This window comes from Gekko japonicus, unplaced genomic scaffold (assembly GCF_001447785.1).
Source record: "Gekko japonicus isolate JY-2015 unplaced genomic scaffold, Gekko_japonicus_V1.1 scaffold1469, whole genome shotgun sequence".
Lineage (NCBI taxonomy): Eukaryota > Metazoa > Chordata > Lepidosauria > Squamata > Gekkonidae > Gekko > Gekko japonicus.
In genome coordinates, this window is record NW_015163133.1 from 343,569 (window position 1) to 363,154 (window position 19,586).

The 19,586-nt window shown below is 44.8% G+C and overlaps 1 protein-coding gene across 1 annotated transcript in view; it reads left to right on the top strand.

Annotated features, from left to right (window-relative positions):
- The window catches only part of POLR1A (polymerase (RNA) I polypeptide A), an 81,608-nt gene that overhangs the window by 37,039 nt on the left and 24,983 nt on the right, over positions 1–19,586 (top strand). The window contains exons 19-24 of the mRNA XM_015406947.1: positions 7,973–8,071; positions 9,790–9,942; positions 14,033–14,115; positions 15,124–15,289; positions 17,169–17,387; positions 19,057–19,271. Of these exons, the coding sequence (XP_015262433.1) occupies positions 7,973–8,071; positions 9,790–9,942; positions 14,033–14,115; positions 15,124–15,289; positions 17,169–17,387; positions 19,057–19,271 (935 nt within the window). The remainder of the gene's footprint in view (positions 1–7,972; positions 8,072–9,789; positions 9,943–14,032; positions 14,116–15,123; positions 15,290–17,168; positions 17,388–19,056; positions 19,272–19,586) is intronic.

Here is a 19,586-nt window from a genome sequence, read left to right on the forward strand (position 1 = left end):
TCCCCCCCTCCCCCCCAGCCCCCCGCAAAGTTTCAAGAGGTTTTTTGCCATTGACTTCAATGGCCCCATTGGTTATAATGGACCCGAATTTTTTCGGGATTCCCGAATTTTTTCGGGATTTTTTTTTCGGGATTCGGAAAAACGCATAGGAAGCCATTTCGGGATTGCAAAAGCCGAAAAAAGCCGAAAAACGTTATTTTCGGCTTTTTTTCGGTTCGGGATCCCGAAATGCACATCCCTATTTAAGATATTTTTATCAGCTTTTTAGCATTTTTACTTTACTGTTGAGCAAAGACCTTGAAGGATTTGACGAACTTGGTATTTTAATTTTTATTATTGCCTTTTTATCAGCGTGAAGCTGACTGCTTTTAAATAAGCTAAACCTTTCTCAGGAAAGCCTGATTGGATTAATTAACCTTGATAGGAGTGTTCCAAGTTTTTAAACAAGTGTCCTTTTGTGGAGTTTATTTTAAATGGAGGCTTAAATTTTCACAAAGTATTGAAAAGCCACTTATAAAGCCATTTATAAGTTTTCTACAGCTCTAACTCAGTTAGTATGGGGCAGAAAAAGACCTACCCTTTCAAAGAGGAGACTTTCTCTCCAGCACTTAAACAAACCAAACTAGATTATTATTATGTTACAATACCTGTGCACAGCAAGTTTGAATGTCTGGAGGTAGATAATGAAGAAAACGAGAACTCTCCTCAGCGACGCTCCCTCTAACTGGTGAGAGCCAGTTTGGTGTAGTGGTTAAGTGTGCGGACTCTAATCTGGGAGAACCGGGTTTGATTCCCCACTCCTCCACATGCACCTGCTGATGTGACCTTGGGTCAGCCACAAGCTCTGGCACAGCTGTCCTTGAAAAAGAGCAGTTTGTGTCAGAGTTCTCTCAGCCCCACCCACCTCACAGGGTGTCTGTTGTGGGGAGGGGAAGGGAAAGGAGTTTGTAAGCCGCTCTGAGACACCTTTGGGTAGTGAAGGGCGGGGTATAAATCCAATCTCTTCTCTTCTTCTCTTCTAAGCTGTGGGGTTTTGTGAGCAAAAATTCTACTTTGTGAGCTACTGGCATTACAGTTGTGAGCGATTGATTTGGCTACTGCATAAATTAGTTTGCTCTGGAGCCATCCTTCCTGAACTAAGACAAAAATGTGTGAGCCAGAGGCTAGAAAACTGTGAGCTAGCTCACACTAACTCAGCTTAGAGGGAACACTGCTCCTGCAAAAAACAAACCTCACATACTTGGGAGGGGCTAGAGCTTTTAGCACAACAAACTTACTTAGTGGCAGAATCTTTAAAGAAAATATTTTCACAGCAAGAAACGATGTCTTTACTCCTGAATTGGGTTAAACCATCTTCCCCAGAGAAGCCAAGCAACATTACAGATAAAGAGCATTTGTCTTTGCACACTCACTCCGTTAAAAGCAATAAAACTTTGGAGACTAATAGGAATGACTCCATTTCAATGGTTTATAATCCTTATGCAGTGGTCATAAATGTGTTCCCATGGAAAGGACGACTAATTGATTTGAATACAAAGGGGAGAGTTGTTCACCATTTGTCTAATATTACCAGGCTCTCTGCAACAGATATTGACATTATCAGGATGGAAAGATTGAGTGGTTTTTTTAGACAAGGACGTTATCTTTTAGTTCTGGTTTTGGCGCTTTAAACGATGGCGGCGTCTCTTGGTTCCTCTGAGAGACATGTGCCATGAATTGGGGATTAGGAGGGAGCGTGATTGTGCACGCTCCCCCATGGAGCCCATAGACAATGGGCTTCTAGCCAGGGGGCTTTGGAGAGCCCTACCTCCGGCCGGCAGCCGGTACAGGGGGGCTACTCTCTGCCCTGAAGGTCATGCCCTGATTCCCAGTACTGGATTAGAAGCGACCACCGGGACAAGCATTTGGAGGTTTAGCGATTTTCTCTGCCTGGCGTGATCCCAGGGGCCCTCTTAGGACCTGGTGGATCGATTCAAGGATTGATGAGTGAGTTGCCGTTGAAACGAGACACTAGAAGTGAAGTCCCTCTACTATAAGCGTATAAACGGAGGGGGGGAGGGGACACCCTATCTCCCGACGTTTTAAGCAAATGCAAAAGCAAGGATGGAGGGACTGATCAAATCGTGGTGATGGATTGTAGCGGAGAGTTTTTCTGAAAGAAAGCTGAGCGTTTAAACAGACCTTAGAGACTTTGGCATTCTTTCTCGGCTGATGTAAACATCCCCAAAAGATGGCGACGAGATGCAAAGAGGGAGGCGGGATCAATGCTTTCTTCAGGAAGGAGAACAGTGGAAAGTTAGGTCACGTGACCTAACCATAGACTCTGTCTTTAAAGTGAATTGTGGGCCCTCTGGTGGCTAAAGTGAGAAGCGACCTGGATCTGTACTAAAAGCAGCTACACCTTTAAAGGGACAGTACGTTGATCATAGACGTATGAATGGTAAGGAGACTCTAAAGTTTAGTTCTTTGTGGCTGGATTGGAAAGCTGATCGAAAAGCGGTTTTCTGGAGTAAAGGACTCGCTACCCCAACTTTACAAGATCTGCTTGCTAAGAGAAAGGTTGGAATCTCCAATGAGCGTGTTGTTAATGCAACAAAAGGAAAGACTCTTTTGATCGAAGACGTTTAAGAAAGCGAAGATGTCCCTGGAAAAAAGGAACTTGGTTTATATCATGAATCCGGACATATAAAAACTAAAAGAAAATTGAAGAAAGAAGATACATCAAAGACGGAAGAAGAAAAACGTGTTGTAATGTTCTTACTGAGGGAACATTGGTTTTAAAGATCTTGTCTATGGGGGGGGGGAGTAAAGCGTAAAAGGAGATGCTAATTTCTTAAGGGCTGTGATTATGTGTGTTATAGCTTTGGAATTACTTTCTATTCAGTCAGATAAGCTGGTTTTGTCAGCAGAAGCGATGATTGGCGGGCACTCTTCATGTTTCAAAGTAACTGTATAAGAGTAACAACTATGTTTTAAGCATTGTAAAACCTCCATTCTTGGGTTTTTAGTTAGGTTCTTTTTACTTTCTCCTATAGATGGCAGATTCTCCCTCCCCAATTTCTGTTGTAGTTTTATAGAAATGCAAATAAAAAATTCCCCTTTGCCCCCCCCAAAAAAGGACGTTATCTTTTACATTTCCACTCAAAAAGAATCCCCTCTCTTATGTTTCCTCTTACCCCCAAATTGGGGTCGGTGGGTATTTGACTACAAAGACACTTTAAAACTGTTCCAATCCTTGGATTATTTCCAAATTTTGATGTGAGGAAACAATTGAGGACTCTAAAAAACTGAAATGAAAGAACTACAGAACCCTTAGGGGCATTTAAGGACTCCCGGAAACCGGCAACAATTCCTGATTTACCAGTCCCTACCAACTTACCTTCACCTTTGAATGTGTTGGATCATAAACAGGAGCCTAAAGAGAAGCTTCCCAGTAATACTCAAGAACTAATGGATTACGAACACTCCCGTTCCAGAAGAACAAGCTCACTGGGAGGTAAGGACCCATTTGGGATGGAGGAGGACATTGAGGCTAATCTGCTCTTCTCATATGCAACTCTACCTCCTTCTGAACAAGAATCCATCTTAAGCCATTTGGAGTCCCTGATATCAACTTTGAAGGACATAAGACAGTCTCCGGCAACTAATCTCTCGGGTACTGACTCTAGTACAACTAACCACCCAGTGCCAGCTTCTTTGTGTAACCCAGTATTAGAACCAACAATATTGATTAAGAAAGGGAATTTTCATAGAAATCTGATTATTCCCTCAGATGATCCAATTTTATGCGGGATCATAGAAGAATCATCTGGAATTGAAGCAAAAACTAATTTTACCAACCAGGTAACAGGGGCATGCATGACGGCCAAGCCAGCACAAGCCAGCAAAACCAGGTCATTTAAAAATTGTCACCTGGAATATAGCAGGATGGGCCCGTATCAGAAGTGTAGATAATCCCATTTTTCATGAGAACTATGATACTTTGCTTCTCCAAGAGACATGGTCAGCTGATGAACTTTTAATCAACGGATACTGCACCTTCTCAAAAAAGGCTAAACCAGGAGCAGGCCCAGGAAGGCTAAAAGGGGGTCTGGAAATTTTAATTTCCACGGCACTCAAAGCTGAATGTGTTCAACTTGATAGTCTGAACCCAGGAGTGATGGCAGTTATCCTTCATTCTAACACAGAATCTTTTCTGGTATTAAATGTATATATACCTCCCCAGCAGAAACAAACTGACATACTCAAAAGTTGGATTGAACTAGATTCTTTTATCGAAGATCTTCAAATTGACACTTCAATAGATATGATCCTGATAGGTGGAGATTTTAACACCAGACTTGGCCCTAATGATGTGACTCGAACAGAAAAGTTTAGATTCTTTATATATGCTGAAGAAGCTGCATATACAACCGTACTCATTATCAACGCCACTCAGCCAACTTTGCAGGTGCTTGCCTATTAAACCTGACAAGGAAATTTGACTTATGCATTTTAAACGGCTCCATAACAGGTGATTGCCCGGGAGAAATTACTTTTATAGCAAGTTGGTAGTACCATTGACTACTTTATAGTCAGTCCTTATTTACTGCACAAGATTGTATATCTCCAGATCTTACCAGAGTTTGACAGCGACCATTTTCCTCTCAAACTTGAGTTGGCTTTCACATCCAATCAGATCCCCCCCATTATTGAGCCTGGACCAAATCTGATAACAGATCGACAAATGGGCTGCCATGCCGAATGGTCAGAACATCTCACACGGAGGATGAAAGGGATTCTGGAAGAGGAGGAAGTTCGCAAGTGGAGAGCAGCAATTATAGATGGCCCCTTTGATAGAAATCCATTGATTCCTTTGGAGTATATCATCCAGCTTTTAGGACCTCCCCTGGTACACGATGCTTCCCTGCAAAGAAGGGTCTCAGAGAATGTTTCTAAGCGATGGTTTGACAAAGATTGCCAAAAAGCAAAAAGAGCCCTTAAGGATGCCTATAAAGTCTATAAGAACTCAGTGGGATCTGACATCGTATGTGCCCAACATCAACTTTTACATCTAAAGAACAGCTATAAAAAGTTGGTGACATTAAAAAAAAAAAGCGAGGAATCCTCTAATGAGGAGACTTCTACTCAGTCTTGGAACTTGATAGCGAATCACTCGTCTAAGAATGTTTCACCTCTTGACTCTTTTATTTCTCCTGCGGACTGGGAGGCATTCTTTTGTATAGTGGGTATCAGAGTACTCACTATACAAGAGGGTACTCACAGAATCAAGAGGGTCCTTCAGATCTGCTGGCATGGCTTCCTGTGACCATCAAAGAGATCGAATCATTGATTGGTAAGACTCAAAGGAAAGGCACCGGGCCCAGATTTAATACCTTCGAATCTACTTAAGGATAATGCAAACTGGTGGGCCTCCCTCTTGGCCCAAGTATTTACTTATATAGATGCAACGGGCAATATCCCAAGAGATTGGAGACAAGCCATCATCATATCTATTTTTAAAGCAGGGCGGAGGGAGGATCCAGCCAATGATTGGTCTATCAGCCTCTATGCCAGCCATTTACTAGAGAAACTACTAAGCTGGATAACTCAAGAAAATATTTTAATGGATGAACAAGCAGGCTTCAGGGAAGGGCGATCTACTTTAGGTCATACCTTTATTTTATCCCATCTGATAAATATGTGTCTAATAAAATAGTATCCCTTTATGCAGCATTTATAGACCTGAAGTCAGCTTTTGACTCCATCTCTAGAGAAAAACTTTGGAAGAAGCTAGAGATTACCTCAATTGATAGGAGACTCCTATTTCTGATACAGGCACTATACTCAGATGCCGAGACTAGGGTTAGATGCAATAAACAGGGCCTCCTCTCTAACCCTATTCCATCTAATAAAGGGGTCAAACAAGGCTGTGTATTGGCCCCTTCCCTTTTTGCCATATACACTAATGATTTAATTGGCTATCTGGGATTGGTAGATACCCACCCGCCCACTTTAGCTGATCGACATCTGCTAGCTTTACTGTATGCGGATGATACGGTGCTACTATCCAGGACGCCAGTCGGCTTGAAAAGGGCGCTAAATCAATTTGGCCTGTATTTTAATTTAAATCATTTGGAGATCAATTGTAACAAAACTAAACTAATGGATTGTCAACAAGTCCCTCTGAAAGAACTTTCCCTGGGGCACTTAAGGAAGCAGTGGTTCGCCCTCTCCTAAAGAAATCATCTCTGGACCCAGAAAAATTGGCAACTTATCAGCCGGTCTCCAACATGCCCTACCTAGGCAAGATTATTGAGAGGGCAGTGGCAATTCAGTTGCAGAGTTTTCTGGATGACGCTGCTATACTAGACCCATTCTAGTCTAGCTTTCTCCCAGGCCATGGGACAGAGATGGTACTGGTCGCCCTCACGGATGACCTCCAAAGGCATTTGGATCGGGGCTGGTCAGCAGTACAATTGCTGTTAGACCTGTCGGCAGCATTCGATACAGTCGACCATCAGCTACTGATCCACTGCCTTGCTGACGCTTGGATTCAGGGGCTTGCCTTGCGGTGGCTGTCCTCTTTCCTTCAAGGTCGGGGACAGAGGATGGCACTAGGGGAACAGCTGTCCCAAAGGCAGCCGCTGGTTTGTGGAGTGCGACAATGGACTGTTCTCTCCCCGCTGTTATTCAACATCTGTATGCGTCCCCTTGCCCAGATTGCCTGAAGGCCAGTATGCCGATGACACCCAGCTCTATCTGTTGTTGGGTGGCCAGTCCGACTCCAGACCGGAAGATCTGGACCTGGCACTACAAGCCGTAGCTGGATGGCTTCGGCTGAGCCAACTGAAATTGAATCCGACGAAGAGTCATGGCAGTCTGGGGTTATGGATCCCACTCCTGACCTTCAGTGGGGAGCCACTGGTGCCAACATCTCAGGTTATTTATTTACGTGTTTAATTTCTACCCTGCCCTCCCTGCAGGTAGCAGCCACTGCCAAGTCGGCCTTTTATCATCTTCGACTGATTAGGTAATTGGTTCCCTTCCTCGAATGCAGTAACTTGGCAATGGTGATCCACACACTGGTCACTTTGAGATTGGACTACCATAATGCTCTCTACGTGGGGCTACCCTTGTTCCAAATCCGGACGCTGCAGCTGCTGCAGAATGCGGTGGCCAGGCTGTTATTGGGTCTCCCTTTGAGGGAGCACATTCAGCCTGCTCTGAAAGCACTGCACTGGCTACCTGTAGCATACCAGGATCGCTTCAAGGTGGCTGGCTGTTACCTATCAAGCCCTACGTGGCCAGGGGCCTGCCTACCTTTCCCCACATGTTCCCCAGAGAGTAGTACAGTCAGGGTCACAAAACCTCCTTGTTCCCCCAGCCCGAAAGATGCCAGACCGACCCCAACTAGGGCTAGAGCTGTCTCAGTAGTGGCCCCGCTTTGATGGAATGAGCTCCCGGAGGACATCAGGGCCCTGCAGGATTTACTACAATCCTGCGGGGCCTGCAAGACGGAGCCCTTCCACCAAGCATTTGGTTGAGGCACCACATCTAATAGCGCAACATCGACCGAGGAACCTGTGGCCCTGCAATACATTCTTGGCGGCCTGTCCCTGTGCAGGTGTTGAACATCTACGTCCATGTTCGTGAATAACATGCATGGGGCCAGACACCAGCCTCACTTTTATGGCTGGCTACATCCCACTGTGGCTCTGTTTTTTAAGGCTGGCTGGAGGACAGTGATTTTGCCATCGTATAATTGTAGCACCTTACGACCGGTTTATGATTTTACTGCTTTAGTCTTGTATGATAACATTGGGTGTGTCGGCCACCCTGAGCCTGCTTTGTCGGGGAGGGCGGGGGGGGGGGGGTGTTAAATCAAATACACAAAGAAATAAGATCCGGTATCCAAGTCCAGTTTTTCCAAAAAAACAATATGATGGCTTAAAAGATGACTGGTTCTTGTTCTGTTCTCTGAATATTCCAGGCCTGCATGCCTCTTGGGCTTCACCGGCGTTTCCCAGAAAACAATTTACAGTTGATGGTGCAGTCAGGAGCCAAGGGGTCTACTGTGAACACTATGCAGGTATCTATGCAGTTTTTTGAAAAGGTTGTGTGCTGCGTTTTGTTTTCTTTTATGAATTTAAGTTTAGGGCCTTCTTCTGCACAGAGTTGGTAGGCCTGGGAAGAAGAAGCCAGAAACGTTCAAGGGAAGGTGGGGGGGGGGGCTGGCTTTCTTCAGTCAGGGTTCCCATTTTCTAGAAAGATGGTCTCTCATCCAAGTCAGGGAAATGGAAATAGGTCAGGGCAAGTCAGAGAAATTGGTAAAAGGTCAGGGAAAATGTGTTTAAGGTGTACTTCTGAAATGCCACTGCATTGTGGGTTGGGCCGGGCGAGGAGTCAGATCTGGGCCGGGGGTCATCGCCAGAAGAGACAGAACAGGAGCCGAGTCGAGAGTCCAAGAGGGTGGTTGTCCAAAGCAGGAGGAGTCCAAGCAGGAGCGAGGTCAGGCATGGATGCGACTCGTTGCTTCCACATTAGAGCCCAACCCCGAGCGGGAGCTCTGTGGGCCTCTGGCAGTGCTTCCCTTAGCAGTGGCGCAGCTCCTGTCAGTACTCAGAGGGCTCAGCACCTGCCTTCCCCACAAGCATGCGTCTCGCCGGCAGGTGGCTAAGTCCCTGCAGAGCTGCTCCCTCCGCCGAGCCACCTGCGGAGGTGAATCAGGTGGGGCTTTCTGCTTGCACCGGCACCTCCTCAACTGCTGCTGGACCAGGTGTGGGGGGGGTTGCTGACTCGGGGTCCGGGGTGGCAAGCCGTCAACTCCCGAGGAGTCAGAGGGGCCCGCTTCCAGTTCTGGTGGTGCCGGGAACTCTGGTTGCGCTGCCAATTCGGGCAGGGGCCCGGTGGTGTCATCACTGCCCACGACACACTGCAGGAGGACAGTCTGCACTTGTGGCAGTGGAAGGAGGCAGGGATGGATCTACTGTGAAACTCATGAAGCTTAAGCTTCAGGGCCCCTAATCCTGGAGGGGCCCTGGAGCAACTTTTCTTTTAATGAGGGGCTATTTCAACAAAGTTGATGGAGGTCCTCCCCCCCCCTTCCCCTATGTCTCTCTGATCACAGTCCAGCACTCCACTACACCCTATTGGCTGTCATCCTGAATGGCCGCCTGAGTGTGGAGAGCTGAGCACAGCTTGTCAATAAACATTATTTTTGTCTAAAACTTATTGCAACAAATCATTCCATTCTGAAAACTCTTGTGAGCCAGTTTGGTGTCGTGGTTAAGTGCGCAGCCTCTAATCTGGAAGAACCGGGTTTGATTCCCCACTCCTCCACTTGCACCTGGCTGGATGGCCTCGGGCAAGCCATAGTTCTGATAAGAGCTGTCCTTGAAAAAGAGCCGTTTCTGTCAAGAGCTCTCTCGGCCCCACCCACCTCCCAGGGTCTTCGTTGTGGGGAGGGGAAGGGAAAGGAGTTTGTGAGCCGCTCTAAGACTTTGAGCGAAGGGCGGGGTAGAAATCCAATCTCCTCCTCCTCCTCCTTCATTGCACCAATAAAAACTGCCAGTCAGCCCCTGATACCACTTTCCTTTCCTTCATGTTTTCCTGTAAATACTAAGAAGAAAATATTGCATAGAAACGGCTGTTGTTGAGATTAAAGCTGGCACTTGCGGTGCACGAAAGAAGGTGCTTTACTTTAAATGTGGGGGGGAAGTTGCACAGAGTTGACAGAATAAACTAGGTTTAACTTTTGCATTGTCATCTCTCTCTCCCTCTCCCTCTCCCCCCCCCCATTTCCTAAAGATTTCTTGTTTGCTGGGCCAGATTGAGTTAGAAGGTCGAAGGCCTCCACTGATGCCATCTGGCAAATCGTTGCCATGTTTCCAGCCTTATGACTTTTCCCCCAGATCAGGGGGGTTTGTGATGGGGAGATTTCTCACAGGCATCAAGCCTGCAGTAAGTTATCTTTTATTATTGTCTGTTTATTACTATTATTTTGTTTTCCAAGTTACATTCAGTGTCTCTTTATGCAATACATATTTACAGACGTTAAATGGGGAAGGTTGAGAGTTCTGAAGATGCCTTCCTTAACATTTTCACTTCCTCTTACTTTTACCGTCTCCTGGGTCCATATTTGGCTAATCCCTGTTTGCGATTTCTGTGAAAAACGTAAATTGTATCTCGGGTGTGTTTACTGCCCCAAGCCAAAATCCAACAGGTCTTGGGGAAGTACCCCCCCTCCCCAAGTTGATGACATTGACCAGTATCTTTCATAACACTCAGTACCTGTGACAAACGCCCAAGAGCCTAGATGTGCACTTTCATAGGGGACAGAATGTTTCTTTTGAGTAGATCCCCTTGAATAACTGACTCCACTTCTGTGGAATGTTATCAGGCCAAGTTTTTGTGAAAAGAGGGAAGGGCGGAATCTTGTCTAGAGCACTTCTGTTGGGGGGGGGGGGGCTCAGAGGGCTTTTTTTGCTCCATGTGACATTTTTTGCATCCCAAACACAAAATCAGTATTTTTGTGAGTGTCTTTTTTTTTTAATGCAGCAGGTGCTTCTGTTACAGGAAAAAACTGTAAGTGGCCGTGCTTTGGATAGCTAGATAAGATTGAAGATAAAATAGTCTGATATTGTTATAATAAGGACATTCTAACAACACAGAGGACTGTCAGGATCAACAACATGTTAGCCATCTGTAGCAGACGTTGTGCTTTTGTAGAAATAAAACCAAGTCTCTGTATTTCCTTCTTTTTGTTCTTATCTCAAATGGAATGTCTTTCAGTACTCTCCTGGTGTAGTGAATACTATTAAGCTGTGCTACGGGATGGCTCATGCACCGGATCAGGTACAAAAATGTTTCTACTAAAGACACTGGATGTTGCTATGGCTCTGGTGGAACATGCTCTGATAGTTCTTCATAGAGGTTTATGAGCCACTCTGTAGCTCAGCTTAATGGTATTCAATACCCAGTTGCTCAAATGCTGCAAAAAGACTGACTTTCCTTGGGGCCACAGTGACCGGGGGGAAAGCAGGGTTTTCCCTGAAAGGGGCTGCCATGTCCCAAGCATAAAAGTAGTGCTCTTCTAGCATCAAAGGAATGAGGGACTCTCTCTCTCTCTCTCTCTCTACATCTGATTTTGGGTTAGGGAGGAAGTCTACTGAGTCCATTGAAGAATGTGTCCCCTCAGGTGGTTGTGTGAAGTGGCTGGATAGGCTGTCAGGGAAGAATGTCCTCAGCCTCAATAGTAAAGGTACAGAAGCTATTGAAGGAAAGAAATGAGTAGACGTGAGGTAGTCCTTTATCTCTGAATTTTTAGAATGGCCGATTCAGCTGTGACGTGTTCGTATCCGGTGAAGGGTTTGCACCATGCAACATCATGAGAATTCTCCTTCTTAGCTAAGAGGCAACAAAGACCTCATCGAATCTATGTCAGATAAAACTCACTAAGAGAGATTTAGTACGACAAGATAGGGTCAGTCTAAGTATTTGATCATTACCAGCAGAACCAACAGTAAACTGTTTTATATTATGTGCTTTTATTGTTTTAATCTTGGCTCTTTGTGCCCTTGTTAGCTGCCCTGAGCCTTCGGGGTAGGGTGGGATAGAAATCTAAAGATAAATAAATAAGATAAAATAAAAAATAAACTTTCAGTGAGTTAATGACTTTCACTGAAATAAGACATAACTCTTTTATTAGGAAAGACCTTAGCAGATACCTACAACTGCTAGTTATTCCTGTTGTCATAGAAAGAAACACATGCAATGGAATCAAATCGCCCGGCATTTCTCAAACTTAACAAAATAACATCAGGTTTGAGGCAAATCTGGTTTCAAATGATTATCTTGGAATATCATGAAAGGTTTGGAAGCCCTTCCCCCCACCCTAAGGGACCCCATACCCTGCCCCTCATGGGTTCCCAGAGCCGGTGTGCACAAGACATCAGCCGTCCCGTGCCAGATGACGGTTCCAAGTCCAGTCCATGAACAAAGCTTAACCCTGAAACGTAGGATCAAGAACCTTGAAAAGGTCAATCGAACAGAGTAGAGAGTCAACAATTAAAACTTAATATATATAATATATAAAAATACATGTATTTATTTGTGAAGAATTAAAAAACATGTAGGGGCCCAGTTACACCTCATATAAAAATTCCAAAATCATACACACGAGGGCCAGTGGACTTGACCGGACGCATTTCAGCCTGTTTAGGCCTTCTTCGGAGGTCAAACACAATGAGGAACAAATTGGCTTATACCATAATACAATACAATTATACAGCGTGGATATGAAATGGACCAGAAAAGAATTGCTGTAAAAAAATTAAAAACATGTGAAATTAAATACATATGGTAGGCAGTCACCACCCTGTAGATAATGTGGCCCTAGTTAGGTTAATTGGTTGATTAGAACCACTATGTAAACCACCCAGAAACCCTTTGGGGTCAGGGCGGTATATAAGCCGAAGGTATAAATATAAATAAATAAATGAATATAATAAAATGAATAAATAAACAATGCCTATATTATACTCAGAAAACAAATTGACTTGCTTCCAAAGTGAAATTACTAGGCATAGAATAAAAGTATAAACGAGGCGTCCCAAGGTCCAATCATATGCCAAGTGATATTTCACGGATAATAATCTAAAAGCAAAAAAAATATTAACCCATACAGTCTACAATATTGAAACTTAATTCAAAAGTAATAAATAAATAAAATTAATTTAGTTACTTCTGGTCCAGAAAGTGCCTTTCAGTGATTGTTCAGTTCAAGCCAAAAGTGTCCTCAGCAAAATTGTCCCTTTAGCAAACAGCAGTGCTGATAGACAAAAGTTTCACATGCTTTTTATTTATTTTTTACAGCAATTCTTTTCTGGTCCATTTTGTATCCATGCTGTATTATGGCATAAGCCAATTTGTTCTTCATTGCGTTTGACTCTGAAGAAGGCCTAAACAGGCCAAAACGTGTTCTCCATTGCTCCTGCTTCCTTGACTCCCCTCCCGTGGGATGCAGGTTCCGAAGAAGAGGTAATTATCACATTCCTGACTCTGGCCTTGAAGGTGATAAGAGCCATGGAGGCAGGAAGGCCCAATTACTGGCACCTGCAAGCTGGAATAGGCCTGTTTGTGTTCATGTTACCCCTTGGGTGGAAACGGGTGCTTTGCCTCACCACCAGTGTTCCCTCTAAGCTGAGTTAGTGTGAGCTAGCTCACAGTTTTTTAGCCTCCGGCTCACACATTTTTGCCTTAGCTCAGGAAGGAGGGCTCCGGAGCAGACTAATTTATGCAGTAGCCAAATTGCTCGCTCACAATTTGAATGCCAGGAGCTCACAGAGGAGAATTTTTGCTCACAAGACTCCGCAGCTTAGAGGGAACATTGCGTCACCACCCACATTACCTCATGTAATCTTCAGCTACACTACTGCAGAAAACTTGATTTGCCCATTCTATTGCCTTTTTATAGAAAGAGTGGTAGAAACTGAGATAAATCTTCATAAATCTTTCTAATTTTAACATGTCATTGTCCTCTAGGTAATATGATCAGTCCCCAAATGGTTTTAAAGATAAGCAACGTGTACATTAAAAAATTTCCCAAGCAAATTAAAAGGCTAAATTTTGGCGGAGTGAGCTCCCGTCTCTAGGTCCAGCTCCTGCCAACCTAGCAGTTCAAAAGCAAGAAATTGCAAGTAGATAAATAGGTACCACTTCGGTGGGAAGGTAACAGCGTTCTGTGCGCCTTGGCGTTTAGTCATGCCGGCCACATGACCACGGAAACGTCTTTGGACAGCGCTGGCTCTTCGTCTTTGAAACGGAGATGAGCACCGCAACCCTAGAGTCGGACTCAACTGGCTTTCGAGCAAGGGAAACCTTTACCTTTACCATCTACTTTAATTAACTTTCCAGGGAGACAAGGTGCCACGTTCTCTAAAGGTCATAAGAACAACCTAAGAACACAAACATGACACAACTGAGCCTTATGGTGTGCTGCTGCTGCGTGCCTGTGCTTTCTTCTTTCACACAGGTTGTAATTGTGTTTTAGGAATTCTTCTTCCACTGCATGGCTGGTAGAGAGGGACTGGTAGATACAGCTGTCAAAACCAGCCGATCTGGATACCTTCAAAGGTAAAAGTTTCTTTCTTAATTTTTTATGCAAAACAGTGGTTCTGGGGAGATGCTGCGACTGAGTGGTAGATCATCTGCTTGGTATGCAGAAGGTCCCAGCTTCAATCCCCGGCATCTCCAGCTGCATGGAGCAAATGATGCGAAAGAGCTCTGCCGGAGAACCTGGAGAGCCCCTGCCCGTCTGAGTAGCCAGTACCGATCTCAGTCGAACAGTGGTCTGGTCTGGTATAAAGCAACTTCATGGGTGTCTGTGAGACTGCATATCACTGGCCCCGGTCACACGGGCTGGAAAATGCGGGGGGAAGCGTGGCTGTTTGCCCTGGGGCAAACTAACGCGGGACTGCGAGATCAGACGTCCGGTTGAGGTCCCGTGGCTAGGGGGGAGGTGCCCATCACACCACGGGCAAAGAAGCGGGGCAGCGCGGGTTGTTATTGTGTTTTTTTACTTTTTTAAACTGAAGTGTGCGCATGCTCCGTTGGGTGCTTGTGTGCATCCGTGGAGCCTTGGGGGAAAAAAAGGACCTGTTTGCAAGGGGACATGGGTGGGTGCCGGATGCCACCGTAAACGCGATCAGACGCCCGCCCTTGCCCCGCGGTTTCCGGAAACTGGTATCTCCGAGGTACTAGTTTTTTGCCGCGCATCTTCGGCGGGAAGCCTTGGTTGAGCCACGGGAGCTCTACGCTTCCCAGATGTGGCGGTGAGATCGCGCCCGGAAAATCCGCCTATCTTACGTCTCTATAGCGTGCCTAATGCTCCGTGTGACCGCAGCCACTAAATGGCTTTTGGACAAAAGGTGAACTACTCAAATGAGTTCTCTCTGATTCACAGTTGATTGACTTAATGAGCACCTCTCTTGGCCTGTGGGGCTCGCTGTGCTCTCTTCGGCACCCCAAAGATTTTAAAGACGTTGCCCTGCAGGATTCCCTAGTGTTCATCTGGAAAAATAGCTTTGGGTGGAAACCCGGAACAGTCGTCTTTTCCTTTCTTTCCTTTCTTCTTTTGCACAGGTGTGTCATAAAGCATTTAGAAGGGCTGATCGTTCATTATGACCTGACTGTGAGAGACAGCGATGGCAGCATTGTGCAGTTCCTCTACGGAGAGGATGGCTTAAATGTCCCCAAAATACAGTTCCTGCAACCCAAGCAGTTTCCTTTCATTGTCGATAACTACAAGGTAGGTGTCTTGCTTGTCTTCCACCTCATTGGGTTTTGAGTCTGATCTTGTACTTAGAAGGGTGCGTTATTTCACAAGACATAAGTGGTTATTTTGAACCTCTCTTAAGAGTGTGTAGTGACTGAGTCGATTTCTTGCTGTGGGGAACTAGAGGGAGGACCTCATGTGCCTTCTGCCATCTGGGTTCTGCTTGAAGAACCGCCTCCCTAACGGAGCGTGTGCAGCTGCTCCTTTCCTTTCAGAAGCACCTCCTCGCCGTCCCCTCCTGCTTGCTTTCAGCCTCAGGTAAAAGATCTGGGAAAGGGTCCCACTTGCAATAAGATCCCAGCTTACTTTCTGGGGGAGTTGTAAAACATAATTATTTAAGAGTGTTTGGAGCTGTCCTTAACAGAGTCATTTGATGAAATGATGGTGCACACTGCTACCCATTTGGAGGTAACCGTTGTTCGATGTTCTTTCTAAGCTGCTTAAATATTGTTTTAGGCTGCTGTTACCTGCCTCAGGTCCCAGTTTTGGGGGGAAAGGTGGGTTTATAAATATTTCCATGCATAAATAAATCAACTGAGCAAACCATCTTCTCCACCTGGAACTGGGGTACGGTTATCCTCTTCCTTGCCACTCTGTGCGTGGACAGCTGGAAAATCGTGGTTTAAATTAGCATGAAATGTAGGAACGTATCCGATACCTTCTGCAGAATAGCTGTGGAACTATATGCATGGTGTATCCACTGTGATAGTCTTCCTAACTGCTGTGTACCTCCTTCAAATGGGCAGTGTGAGGGCAGAATACTCAGCTGGGCAGGATTGTCTCCTTGCAAGTAGTACATTCGTTACCTAGCAGTGGTGTTCCAGATTATCCCCTTGTGAATCTCTTTGCTGCTCTGCTCAATATTCAGCTCCTTTTGCACTGCAGCAGGTATGATCTGGGGCAGAATCCTCAGGCAGATGCTCTCCTCTCCTGTAAAAAGGTCTCCTCCTTTATGTCTTTCTCCCTCTAACCTTCATAAAGTAGGTGTGTAAGAAACTTCACTAAGATTGTACTTGTTGTTAGGGATGGGCAGAAACCGAGAAAATGCGGTTTGGTTTGTGGTTCATGGCTAAACCCCAAACCGAACTGGGAGGCTCATTTACGAACTGAACCAGTTTGTGCTGTTCATGGCCCTGCAAAGCCCCTTGAAAGGACCACAGTCCCTTTAAATGGAGTTTGCAGAAAGCCCAAAAACAGCTGAGTGGCGGAGAGCTCAGCTGTTTTGGGCTGGCTTGTGAAGTCCCTTTAAAGTTTAAAAGGGCTGAAAAACAGCCGCATGGTGGGCAGTTGCTCCCTGCTGCACAGCTGTTTCGGGCTGTCTTCCATAGTCCCTTTTAACCTTAAAAGGACTGCAGAAGGCAGCCCAAAAACAGCAGCCTGCAGAAAGCGGGAGGGAGAAGCTCCCTCTCATCTTCTGGACTTGTCATCAGAGGACTGAGTGTTCTAATGATTCAGCGACACTGAAGCTTCCTTCCTGGAGACTCCCAGCCATTCACACAATGATCCCATCTGTCCGTGGAGCCTCAAATCTCAAAGAAGCCACCTGCTTTTTTTTTCTTACTGTGACAAGTAGAGCAGATTCTCCATCTATGCTGGGGAGCACCATTTTTCAGCCTTCCATAGCTGACACAGACTTGGCCGACACAGGCCTATCCAGACTAAGGTCCCGACACCCGGCAATAAGGACTGCAGGAATCCTGCCATCACAAAATTCCGTTCTAGGGAATGAGTGGTTGTGAACATGGATGCAGTCAGTTGCACCTCGTATCCATAACCAGATAAACACCGAGAGGCCCAGTGAAATTTGTATAAGCAAACGTAAACAGGTTCATTTGTTATCCATTTCTTACAGGTAATAGAGAAATCTAAGCATTTAGATGAAGTTCTGTTAAAAACAGATCCTCGGCATGCAAAGGAACAATTCAGCTCTGTCAAGCGATGGCGAATCAGGCACCAGCAGCCTTGCAGAAAAGGAGCTTTTTTGCTGTTTTCTCAGAAAAAGCTGGCGAGTGGAACACCCCAGGTCCCTAGTGGAGAACTCGTGAACGGCCGAGAGCCTAAAACTCTGCAGGTAATTCAGACAGTAATTGATTCCCCTCCCCCCCCCCAAAGTATGCTTTATTGAAAATATTTGATAACATAATAACAAAGTAACATTTATCATTACTGTATTAAGGTTCCTATTCCAAATACAATTCTATATAATAGTATTTTGGTTATGTATATAAACATAATACACACAAAAACTAAAAAAATGTATATCATCGTTTTCCCATTAACTTTACCATACTCTTTGGTATTACACTCAAATAAATTCTGATACTACAATTATTGCCCGTATAACATAATCTTATATTTAGCTTTGGAAATTGTTTCCCAGTCGAATTTGTCTATTGTTATATTATCTACGATAGGATTCCATTTGTCTAATGGATTATAAAATTCACACTCATTTTGATCGTTAGTATTATAGATAGAAAATTGTTCTAATTTAAAAAATCCCATATTTTATGGATCCATTGATTAACAGTGGGTATTTGTTTATCTTTCCATTTTTTAGCAATAAAAACTTTTGCTGCTGTAATCAAAATGTTGATCAATTGTTTAGTATTTGTAGAGGGACTGTTCAGACAGTAGTTGATAACAATTCTTCATTCATGCAGAATTTTAAAACAACATTTGACTCCCCAGTGGCCCTTTTAAGACCAGCAAAGTTTAACTTGTTCTGCTGCGTCAGACCAACATGGCTGCTCCCACCTGACTCTATCTTCATTAATGCAGAATTTAAATGTGAGGCTATAATGAATGGTAGTTCATAAAAGAAATAACTTTTCATTACCTTTACTCCGTTGTTTACCAGCTCTATGTGTGCTGAAGAATATTGTCTTCAGGTAGATATTATGGAGCAGTTACTGCATGAAAAGCTCACTGGGTCCGGAACCATCCATTAATTTAGCCGTGGAATTTTGACATGTTGTAAATGTTGTTAATATTTACATGTTGTAAATATTTAAAACAAGCTAAGGGCATGTAAGAGATCATAGGGAGAGATTCCTCTGGAATACATCAAGTTTGTTATTATATGTTTATGGGCCAGGGGAATTGGGTGGGGTCTCTCCCTCCCTCCCTCCCTCCCTCCCTCCCTCTCCAGCATAATACCTCCAAACTGCTGAGCAGCCACTAGCTCGCATTGCTCTGAACTTCAGTATAATGTTACAAGCAATTGCCCTGAATGCTGAAGTTTGGAGCCAAATGAGCAGGAGATTACTCATCTGTTCATGAACCTGAGTGGCACAGTGCAAGGGGGAGGATGCTGGTGTTTTTACCTGTCCATCACCATACTGTGGGGTGAGGTGCAAGCGGGGAAGAAAATCAGGATCGGGAAGTAAGCCTCTCACATCCTGACCCCCCACATGGTCCACTGTTAGCGCCTTCGACTCCCAACTGACATTCAGCTTCCCTCAGTATTCTGTGGCTCCTTGAAAGCAGTAAGCTACCTCAGTCAGGCTGTCTCTTGAGGTTTTCTTCATTTTTTTCTTTAATTGCGAACCTTTTTTTTCGTGGCTGTGTTGACTCCCAAGTACGGACATGAGTTGCTTCATGCTACAATAGGCTATTGTACATTTGCTGTTATAAGATGTAGTACTGACTTGATTGATGTGTCAATTTACGCATGGAATCTGTATATAATACCGGAGAAATGACTCACTCTGCACTTTGAATGCTGCCATCAATTTCAGTTGCTGGAGAGGTGGTACGGACTGAATGAGACAAGACGATGCAAGTATCAGAAAAAGGCAGCAAAATGTCCCGATCCTTGCTTGGGTATCTGGCAGCCAGACATCTATTTTGCATCGGTGTCAGAAACATTTGAAAAGGACGTAGAGAATTTCCTCACAGAATGGAACACTCCGAATAAACTTGGCTACTGTAAACCTGAACTTTCTTCGGAGAGGTGGTAATTTTTATTTACTCTGCATCTAGCTTGGGGTGTACAAGGTTTCACATGCCCTCTCTCAGCCTCTGTTAAATAACTTGTTCCATTATGGCCCTAAAGAAGGACAATTGAATCACAAATTCATAGCAGAGACCCTCTTGATCAGACTGCCAGTATGTGGTATGCTGTTCTGTTTACTGAAGGAGCCTCACCAACATGGAGCTGAAGTTTATTGCAGTCTCTGGATGGAAGGCCCAGATTTTCAGGATTAGCAAATGTGGTTTCGTATTACGGGGGGGGGGGGACCCCAGCAGTCCGCCCATTGGCTCCCAA